Source organism: Dipodomys spectabilis, unplaced genomic scaffold (genome assembly GCF_019054845.1).
Source record: "Dipodomys spectabilis isolate Male_0828 unplaced genomic scaffold, ASM1905484v1 ptg000043l, whole genome shotgun sequence".
Lineage (NCBI taxonomy): Eukaryota > Metazoa > Chordata > Mammalia > Rodentia > Heteromyidae > Dipodomys > Dipodomys spectabilis.
The window spans coordinates 30,363,382-30,383,222 of record NW_024870720.1 but is presented as its reverse complement, the minus strand read 5'-3'; the positions used below and the strand labels follow the sequence as shown (position 1 = coordinate 30,383,222).

Here is a 19,841-nt window from a genome sequence, read left to right as displayed (position 1 = left end):
GAGACACTGAGTTTAAGCTTTACACCTGACAAAAACAAACCATTGACAAAATCTCAAGAATTTAAAGAGCTGGTTTCTTAAACAACCATGACTAAAATTTAAATTATGGACACTTCCAGCTACATGAGTGATATTTAGGACAAAAGCAGTCATTCAGACATCAGCACTTGCTAGTTAACAATTTGTTCAATACAGTCATTCTCCCTGCCTGTGTTTTTTTATGTCCATCATGTCTGGGTGTCAGAAACACCACACAGCAGAGAGCTCCAGATTCTAGAAGGCAGCTTTACACTTGACATTAGCCAAAAGGCTGCAAAGTGATAAGGTGGCCAGATTTAGACATGCTGGTTCAGCTCCTTAGTCCTCTGAGAGGCTGCCAGGGTTAGAGCGACATGTGGGAGAAGGCTTTCCGCCTAGCCAGGAAGCTCTGTCCTCTGCCTAGTGCAGCCAATGTGCCTGAAGCACCAGTGCCAGATAGGGCTGCTGGATGAGTCTTTAAAAGAAAAGAGAGACACACAGAAAGAATTCTAATGTGGGCCCTCAGAGGTTTGCAGCTGAACTATAAACCCTTGTGACTCCTTTTGGAAAACAGATCTTGGCTTTTGCTAGGAAGTAGCAAGTACAGCAGCCTGATTGTGAGACAGTGGACAGCCATGTGACCGGTCTCCAGTATTAAAAGGGGTTATCTGATCCTCCAAGCTCTAAAGCCAGCTAACATTTAGTGTGCGTGCACTGTGCCAGGTTCTGCTGTCCATACTTGTAACATTTCCTCTAATCCTTACCACATTGCTAGGAGATTGAGATCATCCTGATTTTAAACGAGGAGACTTAAGCCAATGGCTCACGTCTGTAATCTTACTTAGGAGGCTGAGATCAGAAGATCATGGTTTTGAAGCTAGCCTGGGCAGGAAAGACCCTAAGACTCTTATACTCAATTAGCCACCGAAAAGCTGTTCTAACTGTGGCTCAAGTGGTAGAGTGCCAGACTTGAGCAAAAAAGCTAAGGGATAGCATTCAGATCCTGACTTCAAGCCCCAGCACTGGCAATAAATAAATTATGTGTGTGTGTGTGTGTGTGTGTGTGTGTGCGCGTGTGCGTGCGCGCGCACGCAAAGAAACCAATGTTGCAGCCAAACTAATGAAATAGTGGGTTGACAGACACTATGGGTTCAGCACTCCAGCTCCCCTAATTGTCTGACCTCATTTTTTTTTAAATTTTTTTTTGGGTCCGGTCATGGGGCCTGAATTCTGGGCCTGGGCGCTGTCCCTCAGCTCTTCAGCTCAAGGCTAGCGCTCTACCACTTGAGCCACAGCGCCACTTCCGGCTTTTTTCTTTTTGCTTACGTGGTGCTGAGGAATCGAACCCAGGGCCTCATGCATACCACTGAGCCTGACCTCATTTACAGCTCCAACTGGGAAAGAGTATTTGGGTCTGCAATCAACTCGACTGAAATGTATACGCTGGTTTTTTTTTCTTCTCCTGTTAAAAAAAATGCATAGCATTTGCATTGTAAATAATATAGACGTGACTCACATAGTACAGGAGCATTTGTGTGGGCTTATGTTCTAATACTATCCCATTTTACATAAAGGCTTTGAGCTCTACCACTTGAGTCACAGCTCTCCTGCTGGCTTTTTAGTGGTTAATTAGAGAGAAGAGTCTTGTGGACTTTCTTGCTTGGGCTGGCTTCAAACTGTGATCCTCAGGTCTCAGCCTCCTGAGTAGCTAGGATTACAGGCATGAACCACCAGTGCCTCGCTGTGAGCTCTGGTCGTCAGTAAAAAACTCAGGGACAGCTCAATCCCAGTACAGGAAGGGGAAGAGGAGAAAATGAAGGAGAGGGAGTGGGGGTGGAGAGAAAAGAAAAGAAAAGAAAAGGCAAAAAACAACAAGAACATGGAGTGGAAAGTGGATGAGGAAATTAAATACAGCCACAACAGCCTTTTGACCAGATATGGAAATGAATATATATTTGTATGCTTTCTTTTTCTTTTTCTTTGTGTGGGGGATGTGACTATACTGGGGCTTGAACTTTTTGTTGGTTTATTGGATAAGCATTTTATGGACTTTCCTGTTTGGGCTGCCTTAGAACCATGAAGAGGCATGAGCCACCAGCTCCCAGCAGTGTGCATGCTTTCCTGCTGTTTCATATCTAGCATATTTCTCCAAAAGTTTCTTCTTTTCCTATCACTTTTCCAGTCACCAGTGTGTTCCTGATAAGCAGATTTATAATGTACTTAGTTCATGGTAAAATTGTTCAGATGGGATCATAACAGGCCTGGAGGATGAAAGGCCACATCACCCAGTAATTTTGTATTTGGAGGTTGATGTAGTAATGAAAAAGATCCTCTATTTGTTTGTCTTGTTTTTTCCCTCCTGGGGATGAAAGCTAGGGCTTTACCCCTGCTAGGCACAAGTTCACTCACTTAGCTTCCAGACTATGCTTTTGTAATGGGGAAAAAAGGGGTGGAGGTAGAATAGTACTGCATATAGGTAGAGAGACAGAGACAGAATTTGTTGTTGTTAGTTGTGGGTCTTGAACTCAGAGCCTGGGTGCTGTCCCTGAGCTCTTTTGCTCAAGATTAGTGCTCTACCACTTTGAGCCACAGTGCCACTCTGGTTTTCTGATGGATAATTGGAGATAAGAGTCTTACAGACTTTCCTGCCTAGGCTGACTTTGAACCCCGATCCTCAGATCTGAGTAGCTGGGATTCCAGGCACGAGCCACCAACACCCTGCTAGCACTGCATATTTAAGGGCTAATCATCGAGACTCCATCTTGAGTGGGCTATTTGGACTCCCTAAGCTGTTATTAGGTAGCGTCCTTCCCATCAGCATGAGGAAAGCCCAGGCCGCTCTCGCCTCACAGACACTAGACCCAGGTGACACCAAACTCTTCAGCTGAGATTGTGAGGCACTTTGGGCAGAATTCATACGGGGACGGGTGGCAATGATGCTGATGGTGATCTCATACAGAGTCCAGTGCTGATGGTGACCTCTGTGTTGATGTCCAGGGTACCAGCTCAGTTCTGTTCTAGGTAAGGCCAACGCAAAATCTGGCTTTCTGGAACAGCAATATCCTCTCAATATATTCCTCTTTTGCCTAAAGTATCCAGAGCATATTTCTTAGAAAAGGATCTAGAAGAATTTATTCCAACTAGTAGAGTTATGGCTGCTTGCTGATTCTAGTGGAATTACTGGTATTTTCCATATCCTTTTTGTTTGTCTATATTTTCTAGTTTTCCTAACATCATCATTAATATTTTTAATAAAAATAAGTGTTTTGTGTGTGTGCCAGTCCTGGGGCTTGAACTCTGGGCCTGGGTGCTATCCTTGAGCTTTGTTTGCTCAAAGTTAGCACTCTATCACTTGAGCCATAACTCCACTTTCAGCTTTTTGGTGGTTAATTGAAGATAAGAGTTTCACAGATTTTCCTGTCCAGGCTGGCTTTGAACCACAATCCTTAGATCTCAGCCTTTTGAGTAGCTAGGCTTACAAGCATGAGCCATCAGTTCCTAGCATAAAAAAGTGATTTTTTAAGAAATATCCATTTTCATTGAATTTTCTGAGTTTATAACCTTATATTTTAGGTACTAGTGTATTATCAAGACTATCATGCTTAACTCAACATGAAATAAATATTTTAAAGAAAGGGAAAGAGGTACTCACTCAAAACCAGGGAAAATTAATACCCTGCTAGAATTCAAGTGAGTAATTCTGTTTTATTTTTATTTTATTTACTTTTACAACCAACTAATATACTTCCATAATAGTCACCACAATATAACAATGTAGAAAGACTATATCCAAATACTGACTTCCTAGTTGGTAGAAAGCCACTGAGGAACGTTTATAGGTAATAGGTCTAACATTTATGGAGGTGTCGCAGTCAGCTTTACATCCTTAGTAGGACACGCACGGTAAGTTCTATGTAATGTTTGAAACGTGAGAGTCAATAATCAATAACACATGCCTCATCATCTGCCCAACATTCTTCTATGCGCAAAGTGAGTTTAGGAGGAGTCTTATCGAGTTCAGATTTGCCTTGCTTTCCAACGTATATCTTCTCAAGGAACTAAAAAAAAAAAAAAGACCCTTCATTAGACTGCCACACAAAAATTGTATAAAAGCCATCTCGTAACCACTACCCAAATTGAAAATCTCACACTCTGATATATAATTGTACACTAGAGAAATTGAATCCTAGTGTAAGCTTAAAAAAGATTAATTAGGCCAGGCGCTGGTGGCTCACGCCTGTAATCCTAGCTACTCAGGAGGCTGAGATCTGAGGATCGCGGTTCAAAGCCAGCCGGGGCAAGAGAGACCGTGAGACTCCTATCTCCAATAAACCACCAGAAAACCGGAAGTGGCGCTGTAGCTCAAGTGGTAGAGCGCTCGCCTTGAGCTGAAGAGCTGAGGGACAGCGCCCAGGCCCAGAGTTCAAGCCCTACGGCCAACCAAAAAAAAAAGATTTATTAGACTTTGCCAGAGAACCATGCAGATATTCAGGTTCAGAGAACAAAGAAAGGTTTATTGCTGGGAAAGGGGGCTGGCAAGACTCCTTCTCACAAGGGAGAAGTGAGAAGAAGAGCCAGCTATTGTCTGGGGTGACCTATATAACCTAGAAGGTCTAAGAGGGGCTAGAGGGGCTAGGAGGCAGAAACTCTGGTGTGGATGTGCAGGCCAGGGGCTTCATCATGGTGGACTAGGATTTATGGCTTCGGTCCAAACAGTAGATAAGGGTCCTGCAGCTGCCCCGACCTGAAGGTCACTCTAAGGGGCTCTTGTTGCCTTATATGGTGGTAGCTGCCCCAGAGAAATGCCATCCCAAGGTAAAGGGGGGTTTGAGGCTGATTATTTACTGCCTTTACTACATGGCCTAGTGCTGCCTAGGAAGGGAGCATGCTTAGCTGTGGCGAAGGAATGGACTAAGCTATGGGAAGGGAGCTCATTTGCTAACACCTGGTAAATTTGCTTATGAGAGATATTGGTCCTTAGACAACATCTGTATTGTACATCTCTACTGTCGCAAACCACCATGGATCTGAAATCTGCTGCGGACCCACAGCCTGCCTCAACGGAGGGAAAAAGTAGTGACCCAGACTGGACTGTAGAGTTGAGGCTTAGGAGCCAGGAGACCTGGAACCTTTCTTTTGTAGCTTTTTTTTTTTTTCCAGGGCTGAGGACCGAACCCAGTGCCTTGCGCTTGCCGGGTGGGCGCCCTTCCTCTGGGCTAAACCCCCAGCCGGACCTGTAACCAACCTTTCAATGGCTTCAGATCCCAAGGTTCTGTTCACCAAGGTTTCTCTCGGTTTCCTATAGGGAACCACATGCTGAATGTAAGGTTTAAACTTCTACTGGAGACAATATTTTGTATACGAGTGCTGGAAGATCTCCTTATCTTGGGAATGAGAGCTAAACAGTAAACAGCTAACAAGTTGCTTAAGCCTTAGTCTCCCCCCAGGCTCCCAGGCAGTTTAGGATAGAATTAGCCCACACCCAGGATAAAACTGAATTTTTTTTTTTTTTTTTGGTCCAGTCGTGGGGCCTGAACTCTGGCCCTGGGCACTGTCCCTCAGCTCTTCAGCTCAAGACTAGTGCTCTACCACTTCAGTCACAGCGCCACTTCTGGCTTTTTTTTTCTTTTTGCTTATGTGGTGCTGAGGAATCGAACCCAGGGCCTCATGCATGTAAGGCAAGTGCTCTACCACTGAGCCACCTTCCCAGCCCTAAAACTGAATTCTTGTTAAGCCAGGATGGATTGACTTTTCCAGGGAACTCTCAGCATTCTGAGAGTCTGTTGGGAAAAGGCCTTCCAAACTCCCACTCCTTTCCAGTCTCACAGCTTGGCTTATCAGGCTCTCACACTCTACTGTAAAACATGGGGTGTTCTGCAGCATCAGAAATCTTCTGATTGGATCCATACTGGTCCTGTGCCCACGTCCAGCCCAGCCCAGCCCAGCCCAGCCTAGCCCCAACTTTAGGCTGCTGATCTCTTCTGTTATTAAAGGCCTGGAATCCATCTGGATAGCAAAAGGAATGAAGTTGTGAGGAAAGTATACATTTTGGGTAAGAGAAAATGAATGATCACATAAATTTAAATAATGCCAGTGTATATAGTTTGCGATGTGTACATATATACATGTATCTCACTGACTGTAACACTTTTTCTGTGTGTGTGTGTGTGTGTGTGTGTGTGTCCCAATACCAGAGCTTGAACTCAGAGCCTCATGCTCTCTCTCAGCTTTCTTGCTCATGACTGGTATTCTATCACTTCAGCCCTGAGACCATTTTAAGTTCTGCTGCCCTGGGCTATGCAGGCCTTGTGCAGATGCCTCTCTACCTCTTGGCTAAGTTTCACTGGGTACCTGCATTACCTAGGTAACTGGCACACCTGGAAACAGTCACCTCCCCTCCTCCAAGGTCACATCCTGGGCCATCCCAGGTCACACCTCCCATCAGACCAGAGGAGGGTCCCAGGCCCTGAAGTCACATCTGGATCCATTGTGGCTACACATTTCCTCTACCTGGCCACACCTCTTCCTGTCCCTGGCCTAAATAAGTCCTGGCCCAGGGATGGGTCGCCCCTTCTACCACATCCTTCTCCACATGTGAGGTGAGGCAGCAGTTCAGTAATACTCCTCTTCCTTCCTAAATGTGAGTGGTGTTCTCTTCATCAGCTACCTAATTAAACCTATTTAATTTATCCTTCAACCATCACTTTGCTAGTTAGTTGGAGATAGGATCTTATCAATAAAATAGAGGTGATAGGAAGTATGAATTAAGGGATAAAATATTGTAGGATTGAGTGACTTGTGTTCATGGAGGGCTCAGCTGTAGGCAGGGGCATCATCTGTGTGTGTTAATACAGCTGAAGAGGACACTTAGTGTTCACCAAGCTGCTTCTGCCCCAAATCAATCTACGTGCTCATCAACAGAATGAGTTAAACCAAGGGGTGGGGTGGGGAGAAATGCACTGGAAATGTTAAGGTAGAAATATGAAACATAATAAGAACAAATAAGTCTGGCCAGCACCATATTGGCCATATGGTATATGGTTAGGGTCTGGCATCTTGTCTTCATGGTGAGGGAAGGGGAAGTCCTACTTCCCAGGTGACAGGCATATCTAAATCCCTGGGAGCAGGGGCAAGCATCTGGCTGATAGGTTAGTAAATCTGTCAGTGCCTGGGACTGGGAGTTTCCTGTGACCCTGCCCCCTGACCTGACCCTGTTTAGGCACAGAACAGCTCAGATGCCAAGGCACAATGCCCCGTGTCTCCATATTCCTGTCCTTTCCCCTGGTTGTGCTGTGGTCACCATGGACCTCTCCATTGGAGCTGATTGATTTGTTGGTATTGTTTGTGTTCCTTCTTCTCTGGCCTGTTTCCTAACTATAAGTATATTTGTGGGATGAAGACCTTTGTAATAATTGGCTACCGACAGACTGCTAGCACGCCAATAAAGACTCCTCTCAAAATGTGGCTTCTTCATTTTGTCACTTTACAACAATACCACATAATTATATATTTATATAGTGTGTCTCAAACTATCTGGACAATTATGTAATAACAAAATTGTATTTGCTGGGCACCAGTGGTTCACGCCTCCGATTCTAGCTACGTGGGTGGCTGAGAACACGAGGATTATGGTTTGAGACTAGCCTGGACAAAAATGTTTACAGGACCTTTTTCTTCAGGATGGGGGCTCGCCTGCTGATGGATCCACTCTGCCAACTCCCACTCTGATCTTCCCAGTGAGAAGCAGGGCATTATGGGATTGAGGAAGGCCGAGGCCTTCCCTTTAGAAGTGAAAGAAGTAGAAAACAGAAGACAGAATGGAAGACAGGCTGAAAGGCAGAAGATACTGGCAAATCCCAGCAGTGAAACTTTTCCCTAGTTTGTTCCCACTTGAGCTCATGCTTATAGTCATAAAATTGCATTTCCCACATATTTTCTCCTGACCCAAGCTACAGCAATGTGCCCCGAGAGTGAAGGCAACATGAAGACTTTGGGAGAGTTCAAAATGGTTAAGTAGAGGTCGGGATTCGCAAGGTAAATGCCTCCAATGTGGATTTCTTTCACTTTGGTCCCACGGACACCCAATCCAAGGAAAGTGAGTCAAATAGCGACTGGAAGACAACACCTCTGACAACAGTGGAAACCAACAGGCAGAATAAAAAGGATAGCCATCCTGAATGAGAAACCACATTTGTAGAATATTTGCAATCCTTATCTGGGAAAAGCATGATCTTTCCTCCATGGTAGCGAGTCTGGGTGGATGCCAATGAGCTAGGCGCTCTGATATTGCCAGGTACTAACCCCTTATCAGCACCTGAGAGTTGGGAAGCTTCCCTCCCCCCCAGCAGCGCTTCACAAAAGGTTTTATTTACTATAAGGTCTGCACGGGGACACCTCCCTACCTCTTGGCTAAGTTTCCACCCAGTATCTGTTACCTAGGTAACTGGCAGACCTAGAAGCAGTCACCTTTGCCTCCTGCTAGGTCACATCCTGGGCCAACTCTGGACATATCTGACCATAGGAGCATCTCAGACCCTGAGGTCACATCCAGATCCAGTGTGGCCATACCTTTCCCCCACCTGGCCACACCTCTTCCGGTCCCTGGCCTAGATTAGTCCTGGCCCAGGAGTGGGTCGCCCCTTTCCTTTTCAGCCATGCTTCTCCACCGTGCATGGCGAGGGCAGCAGTTCGATAAATAAATTTCTCCTGCCTGAATAGCATGTGGTATTCTCTTCATTGGCTACCTAATGAAACCTACTTATTTAATATACCTTACACTTACCCTGGGCATCCTGTAGCCTCTGCTTAGGATGAAATTCTTAAAGGCAATGCTTGCATGAAGTTGTGCCAGTAACTCTTCCTAAAAGAGGTTAAAGAACATTTATAAAGTATTTCATTTTAAATCACTTCCTTGGTCAGGCACACTGATACATACCCATAATTCCAGCACTTGGGAGGGTAAAACAGGAGGATCATCTGTTCTGGGTCTGACTGAGCAACAGTAAAACCCTGTATCACTAAGAAGGGTGTGGAATGAAAGGGAGGGGAAGAGAGTGGGGGAAGGGGGTGCTAAGGGGGAAGGAAGCAGAAATACAGGGAGGAGAAAAGGAAGGAAGGAGGGAGAGAAAGAAAGGGAGGGAGGAAGATGAAAGGAAACAAAAGGAGAGAGAAAGAGAAAATGTGCTGTGACTGCAGTAAACATGTCTCCTTTAGACTGGACCCATGGATGCTCTTCTTCTCCCCTCCTATTTGAGGCTGAAGCAAACTTAATTATTGTAAGAGGGAAGGGTCTCCTAGACTGTTAAAGTCCTGGACTATGTGAGAAAACGAAGCCAGGAAATTGACCCTTTACTAAAAACAAAGAGAGGCCATAAAGGGAGACCTTAAAATGTATTTCATTCACACGTACTTCGGCCCTATCTCATATCCTGCCTAATTAGAATGGCGCCTGCCATGAGACACGTGCACCCCACCCCACGCACCCCACCCCGGGATTGCCTCCTGCTTCAAGGGCGTAGACGCCTCGGTGTGCACATTGTGTATCTACCTGTAGCTATCTTTGTAATAAGTCTCCCGTAGCTATCTTTGTAACAAACCCCAGCTTCAAGGATGCAGGGCACATGTCATGTTTCTGGAATGTACAACTCCCACTTGCTTAGCAGTTTGTGTCTTTATAAATTAAATCCCATTGCTGGTTCAGGGTCACAGTTACAGCTCCAGAGTCTGTGCTATGTCCCTGGCTGGTCAGTTTGCTGCACCCTAATAAAGCTCTCTGCTCTCAACTTTGCTCTCTCTGGTGGATTCTTTCTGCCCCCCCCCCACCCCTGTTACAATTATTTTGTCTCTCTTCATGCTTCAGCCTCTCTGCTCTTAGCCATATTCTCCTACTTTCTCTTACTCAGATCTCTAGTCTGTTTTCTCCCCTGTCCAGTGCTATTTGGGTTGGGTTGGCTTTTGTTTCAGCAGGGTTGGGTGTTTTGGTTCCTTATGAAAAACATTGTAATGTTCCCAGAAGGTAAATTTCCAGGCTTTCCTTTCCTTTTATGGAACTCTTCCACCTCCCAAGATTATCTGCTCCTACTGTTTTAATCTAAGTATGGTCTTCTCTCATTAGGACATTTCCCTGCCAGCCGCTGGGACACTGATGGCTCACATCTGTAATCCTAGCTACTCAGGAGGCTGAGATCTGAGCAGAGTGGTTTAAAGCCAACCTGGGCAGAAAAGTCTATGAGACTCTAATCTCCACTTAAGCACCATAAAAGCTAAAAGTGAAGCTGTGGTTCAAGTGGTAGAGCACTAGCCTTGAACAAAAATACAGGGACAGCACCTAGGCCCTGAGTTCAAGCCCTAGAACTGGAACAACAACAAAAAAAAAGTTGTGCCACATGCCTCTTAATGGGCTGGGCCGAGACTGGGAGCAAGCCAGTAACAAAGACCAGACCATGAGGGGCTGGGAGAGCGCTTGCCTTGCATGCCTGAGGCCCTGGGTTTGATTCCCAGCACCACATAAGCAAAAAGAAAAAAGCTGGAAGTGGCGCTGTGGCTCAAGTGGTAGAGCGCTAGCCTTGAGCTGAAGAGCTGAGGGACAGCGCCCAGGCCCAGAGTTCAGGCCCCACGACCGGATCCCCCCCCAAAAAAAGACCAGACCATGAAATTGGGGTTTAGGGTAGCAGAGGACCTGTAGCCTTCCAACAATTTCAGATCCCAAGGTTCCATTTTCCAAAGTTTTTATTGGTTTTCCACAGGGAATCATGTGCAGAATGTAAGGTAAAAACTTCTACTGGAGCTGGGCGCCGGTGGCTCACACCTGTAATCCTACCTACTCAGGAGGCTGAGATCTGAGGATCGCGGTGCAAAGCCAGCCTGGGCACGAAAGTCCATGAAACTCTTATCTCCAACAAAACATTCAAAATAAACCAGAAGTGGCGCTGTGGCTCAAGTGGTAGAGCGCTAGCCTTGAGCTGAAGAGCTGAGGGACAGCGCCCAGGCCCAGAGTCCAAGCTCCAGGACCAACAAAAACAAAACAAACAAGCAAACAAAAAAACTTCTACTGGAGACAATATTTTGTTTGCAAGTGCTAGAAGATCTCCTTATCTTGAGAATGAGAGGTAAACAGTAAACAGCTTACCAAGTACAGAAACTTTAGTCTCCTCCCAGGCTCCCAGGCAGTTTAGGATAGAATTAGCCCACACCCAGGATAAAACTGAATTCTTGTTAAGCCAGGATGGATTGACTTTTCCAGGGAACTCTCAGCATTCTGAGAGTCTGTTGGGAAAAGGCCTTCCAAACTCCCACTCCTTTCCAGTCTCACAGCTTGGCTTATCAGGCTCTCACACTCTACTGTACAACATGGGGTGTTCTGCAGCATCAGAAATCTTCTGATTGGGGGGCTGGGAAGGTGGCTCAGTGGTAGAGCGCTTGCCTTGAATGCCTGAGGCCCTGGGTTCAATTCCTCAGCACCACATAAGCAAAAAGAAAAAAGCTGGAAGTGGCGCTGTGGCTCAAGTGGTAGAGCGCTAGCCTTGAGCTGAAGAGCTGAGGGACAGCGCCCAGACCCAGAGTTCAGGCCCCACGACCGGACCCCAAAAAAAAAAAAAAAAAATCTTCTGATTGGATCCATACTGGTCCTGTGCCCAAGTCCAGCCCAGCCCAGCCCAGCCTAGCCCCAACTTTAGGCTGCTGATCTCTTCTGTTATTAAAGGCCTGGAATCCATCTGGATAGCAAAAGGAATGAAGCTGTGAGCAAAGTATACATTTTGGGTAAGAGAAAATGAATGATCACATAAATTTAAGTAATGCCAGTGTATATAGTTTGTGATGTGTACATATATGCATGTATCTCACTGACTGTAACAATTTGTGTATGTGTGTGTGTGTGTGTGTGTGTGTGTGTTTGTTTGTCCCAGTACCACTCAGGGCCTCATGCTCTTTCCTCTCTCTCAGCTTTCTTGCTCATGACTGGTATTCTATCACTTCAACCCTGAGACCATTTTAAGTTCTGCTGCCCTGGGCTATGCAGGCCCTGTGCAGATGCCTCTCTACCTCTTGGCTAAGTTTCCACCTGGTCCCTGCATTACCTAGGTAACTGGCACACCTGGAAGCAGTCACCTCCCCTCCTCCAAGGTCACATCCTGGGCCGTCCCTGGTCACGCCTCCCAAGAGAGTATAGGAGAAGACCGTCCAAACTGCCAATCCTGTCCGGTCTCACAGCTTGGCTTTTGGGGCTCTCACAGAGTACAGCTGAGAGTTTGAGAGGAAAGGGTTCACAGCATGATTACCTGAGGATGCCCAGGCCTATCTCCCTTCCCACTGCACAGAAACTGGCATGCGTATCTTTCTACCATCCACTATTTCTATAGCTCCCAGCAACACCCAGAAGCTCCATCTCCTTACTGGCCCTAACCTCGTTTGAGTTTCAGCCAAGTTTGTTTCCTCTGTCTCCAGGCTATAAATCTGCGAGAGACACTGCTCACAAGGGCTGCTCTACTGAACTATAAGGTCTAGATGATGAGACAGGAACATTTCAAAACAGGATAGCCCTAGATAGCCTGACTGTAAGGAAACTAGGTCCTGAGGGTATTAGAATAAAGAAAGGGTAGCCGGAAGTCGGCGGTTCACGCCTGTAATCCTAGCTACTCAGGAGGCTGAGATCTGTGAATCTTGGTTCAAAGCCAGCCTGGGCAGGAAAGTCTGTGAGACTCTCCAATAAACCACCAAAAAACTGGAAGTGGCGCTGTGGTTGAAGTGGAAAGAGTGCTAGCCTTGAGCTGAAGAGCTGAGGGACAGCGTTCAACCCCCGTGACCACCAAAAAAAAAAAAAAAAAAGGACAGAACCTACTCTATAGACCAATGGACATTTTCTTTTTTGGGATAGATCAAGGAGCCTGCACGCTGTCCCTGAGTTCTTTTGCTCAAGGCTAGGGTTCTAGCACTTTGAGCCACAGTTCCACTTGCAGTTTTTTGGTGGTTTATTGGTGATAAGAGTCTCATGAACTTTCCTGCCCAGGCTGACACCAACAGACTTTCATGTCAGCTAAAAGCCCCAGGGATGCCAGACAATGATGGCTCTCTTACAGCTGAGGTCTCTTCTTCTCAGGCAGAGTCTAGCCAGGCTAGGCAGGTATCTGGAGTAGTTTATCACAGGAAGGGGAAGGGGGCAGGATGGAAACAGGGGAAGGGGACCTTTGTGCAGAGACTGAATCTTCAGTCATAGGGAAGCGTCTGTTTTTAGCAAACCTGCCAACAAATGGTAGCTGTAAGGTCTGCTGGGGCCATGCAGGCCCTGGCCTTCCCACCTCCTGCATAAGTCTCTGCCCAGTACCTGCATCACCTAGGTAACTGGCACACCTGGAAGTAGTTACCTCCCCCTCCTCCCTTTCCTCCCCCCCCCCCCCCATATTCCCCATCAGACTGAGGGAGGGTCTCAGGCCCTGAGGTCACCCAACCACACCTTCCTCCCTCCACCTTCTCCCTGCCCCTTCCCTACTTAAACCCAGGACAGACATCCGCTTCCTGTTTTGGGTCTGTGCCCCTCCACCAAGCAGTTTGGTAATAATAAAACTTCTTTTCCTGCTTGAATACTGCAAGGTCTGAGGCAAGGGCAGCTTCATGGCTATCAGAGGGAAAGGTGAATGTTTTCAGTTTCAGTCATTTCCCAGCATTTACTATGGCACAAGTGCCCCAAGCAAGACTCACTGGAGAGTTCATATTCCAGACAATCCTGCCAGTGTAGCTAAGACAGCATCACTTTGATGATGATGAACTTGGGAGTCACCTGTCCTCACTGTTGTCTAGAGTTACATGGTGAAAGAAAACAGCAGTGTTCTCCTATTGTGCCTGGTTGTGATCGTCCATAGGGATCCTTCTCTGCTGCTGTATTGATTGCTGTGTTTTCCTGGTCTCCATCTGTCACTATCTCTGTTTCTGTAGCATGGCTCCTCCATAGAAACAACTAGAGCCAGTTATGATCTCCAAAGGATGTCGCCTCTTCTATGAGCCTCCCCTGGATCATCCAGAACCCTGGATCCCAACTGTTCCCATAGACTGAGAGCAAGCCTCAAACCTAGGTCTAGGAGACAAACCAACAGGAAGTAGTCATTCCCTGAAAGATTTTAGTCTTGGGCCCTTAAAGGGGGCAAGTTAGGTAACAATTAGCCAAGAATGATGGAAAAATACAAAGGAAAGCTAAAATGGAGGATGGGATCACAAGGCCTCTGAGAGAAAACATTATAATTAAACTTTCCTTTGTGTGTGGCTCACTAAGATCATGGAATGTGTAAGATGAAGCTTTAGTGTTCCATTCACCTAAAGATTAATGATTTGCCTCATTTTAGGCTAAAATCAGTGAGAAAATAGTTATGAAACAACAGATCTTTCTTTTTCTTTTCTTTTTTCTTTTCCTTTCTTCTTTTGCCAGTCCTGGGGCTTGAACTCAGGGCCTGGGCACTGTCCCTGAGTTTCTTTTGCTCAAGGCTAGCACTCTCCCACTTGAGCCACAGCGCCATTTCTGGCTTTCTCTGTTTATGTGGTAGTGAGGAATGGAACCCAGGGTTTCATGCATGCTAGACAAGCACTCTACCACTAAGCCACCTTCCCAGCCACAACAGATCTTTAACTTACCTGACCAAGCCAGGAAACCATGGCCTAAGGGTCTAAGGTAAGTCAGTAAGTACCCCATCCCCCTTCTTGGAACAGTGATTCTGCCCCCTGGACTGGTCCTTAATGTTCCAAACCCTTTACACTTCAATGAAAACTGGTGTAAAGTAAAAATCATCCTCATACTCACCCTAGAGATGACTCACTTTCTGCTCATTGAAACTTTGTTTCCTAATAAACTTCCCTATCACTTTCCAAAGCAAACCTTTCCTTCCCATTTTTGAATGTACATTCAAGTAATGTTCACAATTTGATAGATATAGAGGCCTTCAAAAATGACCCAAAAGGACAGACTTTTTTGTTGTTGTTATTGGTCGTGGAGCTTGAACTCTGGGCCTGAACACTGTCCCTCAGCTCTTCAGCTCAAGGCGAGCACTCTACTACTTGAGCCATAGCACCACTTCTGGCTTTCTAGTGGTTTACTGGAGGTAAGAGTCTCATGGACTTTCCTGCCCAGGCTGGCTTTGAACCGTGATCTTCAGGTCTCAGTCTCCTGAGTAGCTAGGATTACAGGCATGAGCCACCAGTGGCCAGCTAGGATAGACTTTTTAAAAAGAGAATGTCTACACAGCTTAAAGCAAAAGTTGGTAATGATCTTTTTTTCTTAAAACATTTCATTCAGGAAGCAGAGGCAAGGCCCAAGTGGTAGAGCATCAGCTTTGAGCAAAAAAGCTGAGGGATAACTTCTAGGCCCTGAATTCAAGTTCCAGTCCTGATACAAAAATTAATTCATCTCTCAGTACTGACACACAAAAAATTAATTCATCTTGAAAAATTTGTTACTCTGTGTGTGTGTGTGTGTGTGTGTGTGTGTGTGTGTGCGCGCGTGCGCGCGCGCTGGTCATGGGGCTTGAACTTAGGGCCTGGACACTTTCCCTGAGCTTCTTTTGCTCAAGGTTAGCACTCTGCCACTTGAGCCACAACTCCACTTTTGTGAGGTTCTTTTCGGATAGTTTATTGGAGATAAGGGTCTTAAGAACTTTTCTGCTCGGACTGGCTTCGAACCACTATCCTCAGATCTTAACATCTTGAGTAGCTAAAGTTTGTTACTTTTAAAAGCAAAACTAGAAGCTGATATCTCACAACTGTAATACTAGTTGTTTGGGAGGCAAAGATCTGAGGATTGCAGTTCAAAGCAAGCCTGGGGAAGAAAGTTTGTAATGGGCTGGGAAGGTGGCTCAGTGGTAGAGTGCTTGCCTTGCATGCATGAGGCCCTGGGTTCGATTCCCCAGCACTACATAAGCAAAAAAAGAAAAAAGCCAGAAGTGGCGCTGTGGCTCAAGTGGTAGAGCACTAGCCTTCAGCTGAAGACCTGAGGGACAGTGCCCAGGCCCAGAGTTCAGGCCCCACAACTGGACCCCAAAAAAAAAAAAAGAAAGAAAGAAAAAGAAAGTTTGTAAGACCCTTGTCTCCAGTTAGGCACCAAAAAAGCTGGAAATAGAGCTGTGGCTCAAAATGGTAGAGCACTAGCCTTGAACAAAGAAAGCTCAGGAATATCACCCTGAGTTTGAGCCCCAGGATTGTCACCACAAAAAAACCACACACACACACACACACACACACACACACACACACATAGTGCAACTAGTATAATTTTATGTGATTTTATGTTACATATTAAATTTCCATAAACTTAGGCAGTTCTAAGAACCATACATTGAACAATTATGCTAAACATGATTTTATATTATTTTGAAATTTACAGAAGTATGTGGAGCCGGGCGCTGGTGGCTCACGCCTGTAATCCTAGCTACTCAGGAGGCTGAGATCTGAGGATCACGGTTCAAAGCCAGCCCGGGCAGGAGAGACCGTGAGACTCCTATCTCCAATAAACCACCAGAAAACCGGAAGTGGCGCTGTAGCTCAAGTGGTAGAGTGCTCGCCTTGAGCTGAAGAGCTGAGGGACAGCGCCCAGGCCCAGAGTTCAAGCCCCACAACCGACAAAAAAAAAAAAAAAAAAGAAGTATGTGGAACTCACAGATTTGTGTCACATAGAAAATAAGAATTTATGTCTTGCATTGGAAAAGCTAAAAATGACCCCCATCACTGTCTTGGCTTCCCAATATAAAGAAGAAAATGGGGACTGATTACAGATTACTTGCATACCTTTTCAAGGTGTTTTAGTATCTGTCATCTGAGAGACGTTTTTCTGTCTATTGAATCAAAGTAGAGGCTCCCCAATGATCTGAGTGCTAAGAATGTGTTGCATGACATTTCCACGTTTCCAGAGCTAGGTGACTATCATGTTTTCATAAAGTATGGGGACACAGAGATGAGCATGTAGAGAGCCTATCTAAAGGAGAATCAAAGCAGATCTTTGTGTGTGTTGCTGCAACCTCAGTGTCTAACCTTTGTCCTTTTCCTCTCAGACAGATCCTGTGATTTTGCTGAATGGTATAGAAGAAATTTCCCAAATTGGGCGCCAGTGGCTCACGCCTATAATCCTAGCTACTCAGGAGGCTGAGATCTGAGGATCATAGTTCGAAACCAGCTGGGGCAAAAGCCTATGAGACTCTTATCTCCCATTAACCACAAATACCCAGAAGTGGTGCTGTGGTGCTATGCTAGCCTTTGAGCAAAAAAAGCTGAGAGGTAGCACCCAAGCCCTGAGTTCAAGCCTGTGGCACAGTTCAAGTACTGGCACAGTACTCCCACAGGAGAGGGAGAGAGGAGGAAGGAGAAAGGAGAGGGAGACAGAGGGAGGGAAAAGGAGCGAGAGGAAGGGAGAGAAAGGGGAAAGAAAAGAGAGGAAGGGAGAGAAAAGGGGAAGGAGGGGGAGAAGAAGGGAAAAGAAGAGGAAGAGGAAAAGGGGAGGGAGAAGAGGAGAAAGGGAGGAGGAGGGAAGGAGACAGAGAAGGAAGAAAGGAGAAAAAAAAACCCAGTTGAAACTCTGAATTCTTTGATATTTGTCTCTTGCTGATAGAAAATAGGATTCCCATTAATTACCCCCACAATAAGCGGGTAATTATGACATCCTATCTAAGCACTGAGCTGATCCTACCAGCTCACCTGCCCTTGGAGCAAGTATCTATGGGATGGTAAAGTACCATGAGTGGCAATCTCATCTTTAGAGACACGGAGTTCACCAGAAAGCCAGATTTCAAGTCCTGCTAATTACTCCTCCCCCACAATGTCACTGGCCTATCATGTTTCTGAGTTCGAGGTGCAGTCTGTAAGACTTGGGGAGCCCCTATTACCTCAGAGGTAATGTATAGGATACAGAGGTCAGTCTAGATGATCAGATCCCAGCATACATACACACCTGCTGCTCAAGGTCCCTTCTCAGCCGCTCATCTTGTGCCTTACAGTAGACCTTGGGGTCCAGCAAGGGTTCATCAGCTCTTAGCTTTTTCCACAAGTTGGTGTGCAGGTACCAGGCTCCATAGCGCATCTTCACCCACTTTGCTTTAGGAGATTTCTGCAGAAAGCAACAAAATCCCAGGGTCCGTAGTTATGTTGTTGTTGATGGTATTGTTTTAATGTTTATGATGTTTTGTTGTTGATGTTGATGTTTTTCTTGATTGGTTATTTCAGTAAAAATCTAAGGTCCAGCTTATAAAAATGGTTATTATGATTTTTAGTCCCTGCTAAAGAATGTCATAAAGTTTCCACAGGCTTTGGTTTTGCAAAAAGACACATAAAAATATACATAATTATGAAAATAATACAATGGTCAAGAATATGGTTTTTGGCTTTAAACAGACCTAGGTTCAAATCCAGGCTTCCTCCCCATAGCAGGGGCCAGTCCGTGGGTGAGATGCTGAAACGCTTCATGAGAGAGTACCTCCCACACAGCATCAAAGATTACAGGGGAGGGGCTGGGAAGGTGGCTCAGTGGTAGAGTGCTTACTTCACATGCATGAGGCCTCAGCACCACACAAGCTGAAAAAGCTGGAAGTGGCGCTGTGGCTCAAGTGGTAGAGTGCTAGCCTTGAGCTGAAGAGCTGAGGGATAGCGCCCAGGCCCAGAGTTCAGGCCCCACGACCGGACCAAAAAAAAAAAAATTACAGGGGAGGTTATAGTAAAACAGCCATAAATCAGCTACATATCTCAGCCAATCAAAATATTGACTTATTCTAGGCCCAGTACTATGCTCTGCCTTACAAGTACACTATTTCCTTTTTTTTTTTTTTTTTTGTCAGTCATGGGGCTTGAACTCAGAGCTTGGGCACTGTCCCTGAGCTCCTTTGCTCAAGGCTGGTGCTTTGTCACTTTGAGCCATAGCTCCACTTCCAGTTCCTAGTGGTTAATTGGAGATGAGTCTCATGGACTTTCCAGGGCTGACTTCAACCTACAATCCTCAGATCTCAGCCTCCTGAGTAGCTAGGATTACAGGCGTGAGCCACTAGCACCTGCTAATACACAAATTTCAATGCATCCATTTGTGTCTATAATGAGAAGAGAGACGAGGAGGAGGAACTCTTAGACACCCTCAATAGCACACCCAGACTGTAAAGGGAGCCTCTTGTTGGTCCTTAGCCTGATGCTGTGGCTCCAGCACCCACAGGTTGTCTCTTCACAAAGGGGACTTAACTCTTGGGGGAAGCCACAGTTCTCCTGGTCTCCTCTCTCTCACATTTAAACTATGGAGTCATGATTGTAGGGGATGTTCAGGAGTTCCATCAGATATGTCTATTCAAAACACAGAGAAGGCCATGGAGCACAGAGCTGTGCTGCACACAGTGTTGCAAGCGCACAACGCCTTGCTGTGCCTGCGCACACGCCACACTCCCTAGTGCTTTGCAGTGGCTGCTGCTTCCGCTGAGAAGTGCTTCCTCAAGAGACACACATTCACCTATTTCATGTCCTTTGCACTTTCCTTTTCCTTCTGTCCTGTGTGTGTGTGTGTGTGTGTGTGTGTGTGTGTGTGAGTGTGCCAGTACTATGGCTTGAACTTAAGGACTGGGGGCCTCCCTCTTAGCTTTCTCACTCATGGCTGGCTCTCTGTGACACATCCACTCCCAGCATTTTGGTGGTTAATTGGAGAGAAGAGTCTCATACTTTTCTGCCTGGGCAGGCTTCGCAATCCTCAGATGTCAGCCTCCAGGTAGCTAGGATTAAAGGCATGAGTCCCAGTGCCCAGTTTCTGGTCTCAATTTTTTCTTTTTTCCTTTCTTTTCTTTTCTTTCCTTCCTTCCCTCCTCTCTCTCTCCCCCACCCCCCAACCC

General features: G+C 46.0%; 1 protein-coding gene across 1 annotated transcript in view; it reads right to left on the bottom strand.

Annotated features, from left to right (window-relative positions):
* Window positions 1-3,953: 3,953 nt before the first annotated feature.
* Window positions 3,954-19,841, bottom strand: part of Fam47e (family with sequence similarity 47 member E) — a 40,806-nt gene continuing 24,918 nt past the window's right edge. Inside the window, exons 6-8 of the mRNA XM_042678007.1 lie at window positions 17,936-18,091; window positions 8,801-8,878; window positions 3,954-4,076 (exon numbers count right to left, since the gene is read on the bottom strand). Of these exons, the coding sequence (XP_042533941.1) occupies window positions 3,954-4,076; window positions 8,801-8,878; window positions 17,936-18,091 (357 nt within the window). The remainder of the gene's footprint in view (window positions 4,077-8,800; window positions 8,879-17,935; window positions 18,092-19,841) is intronic.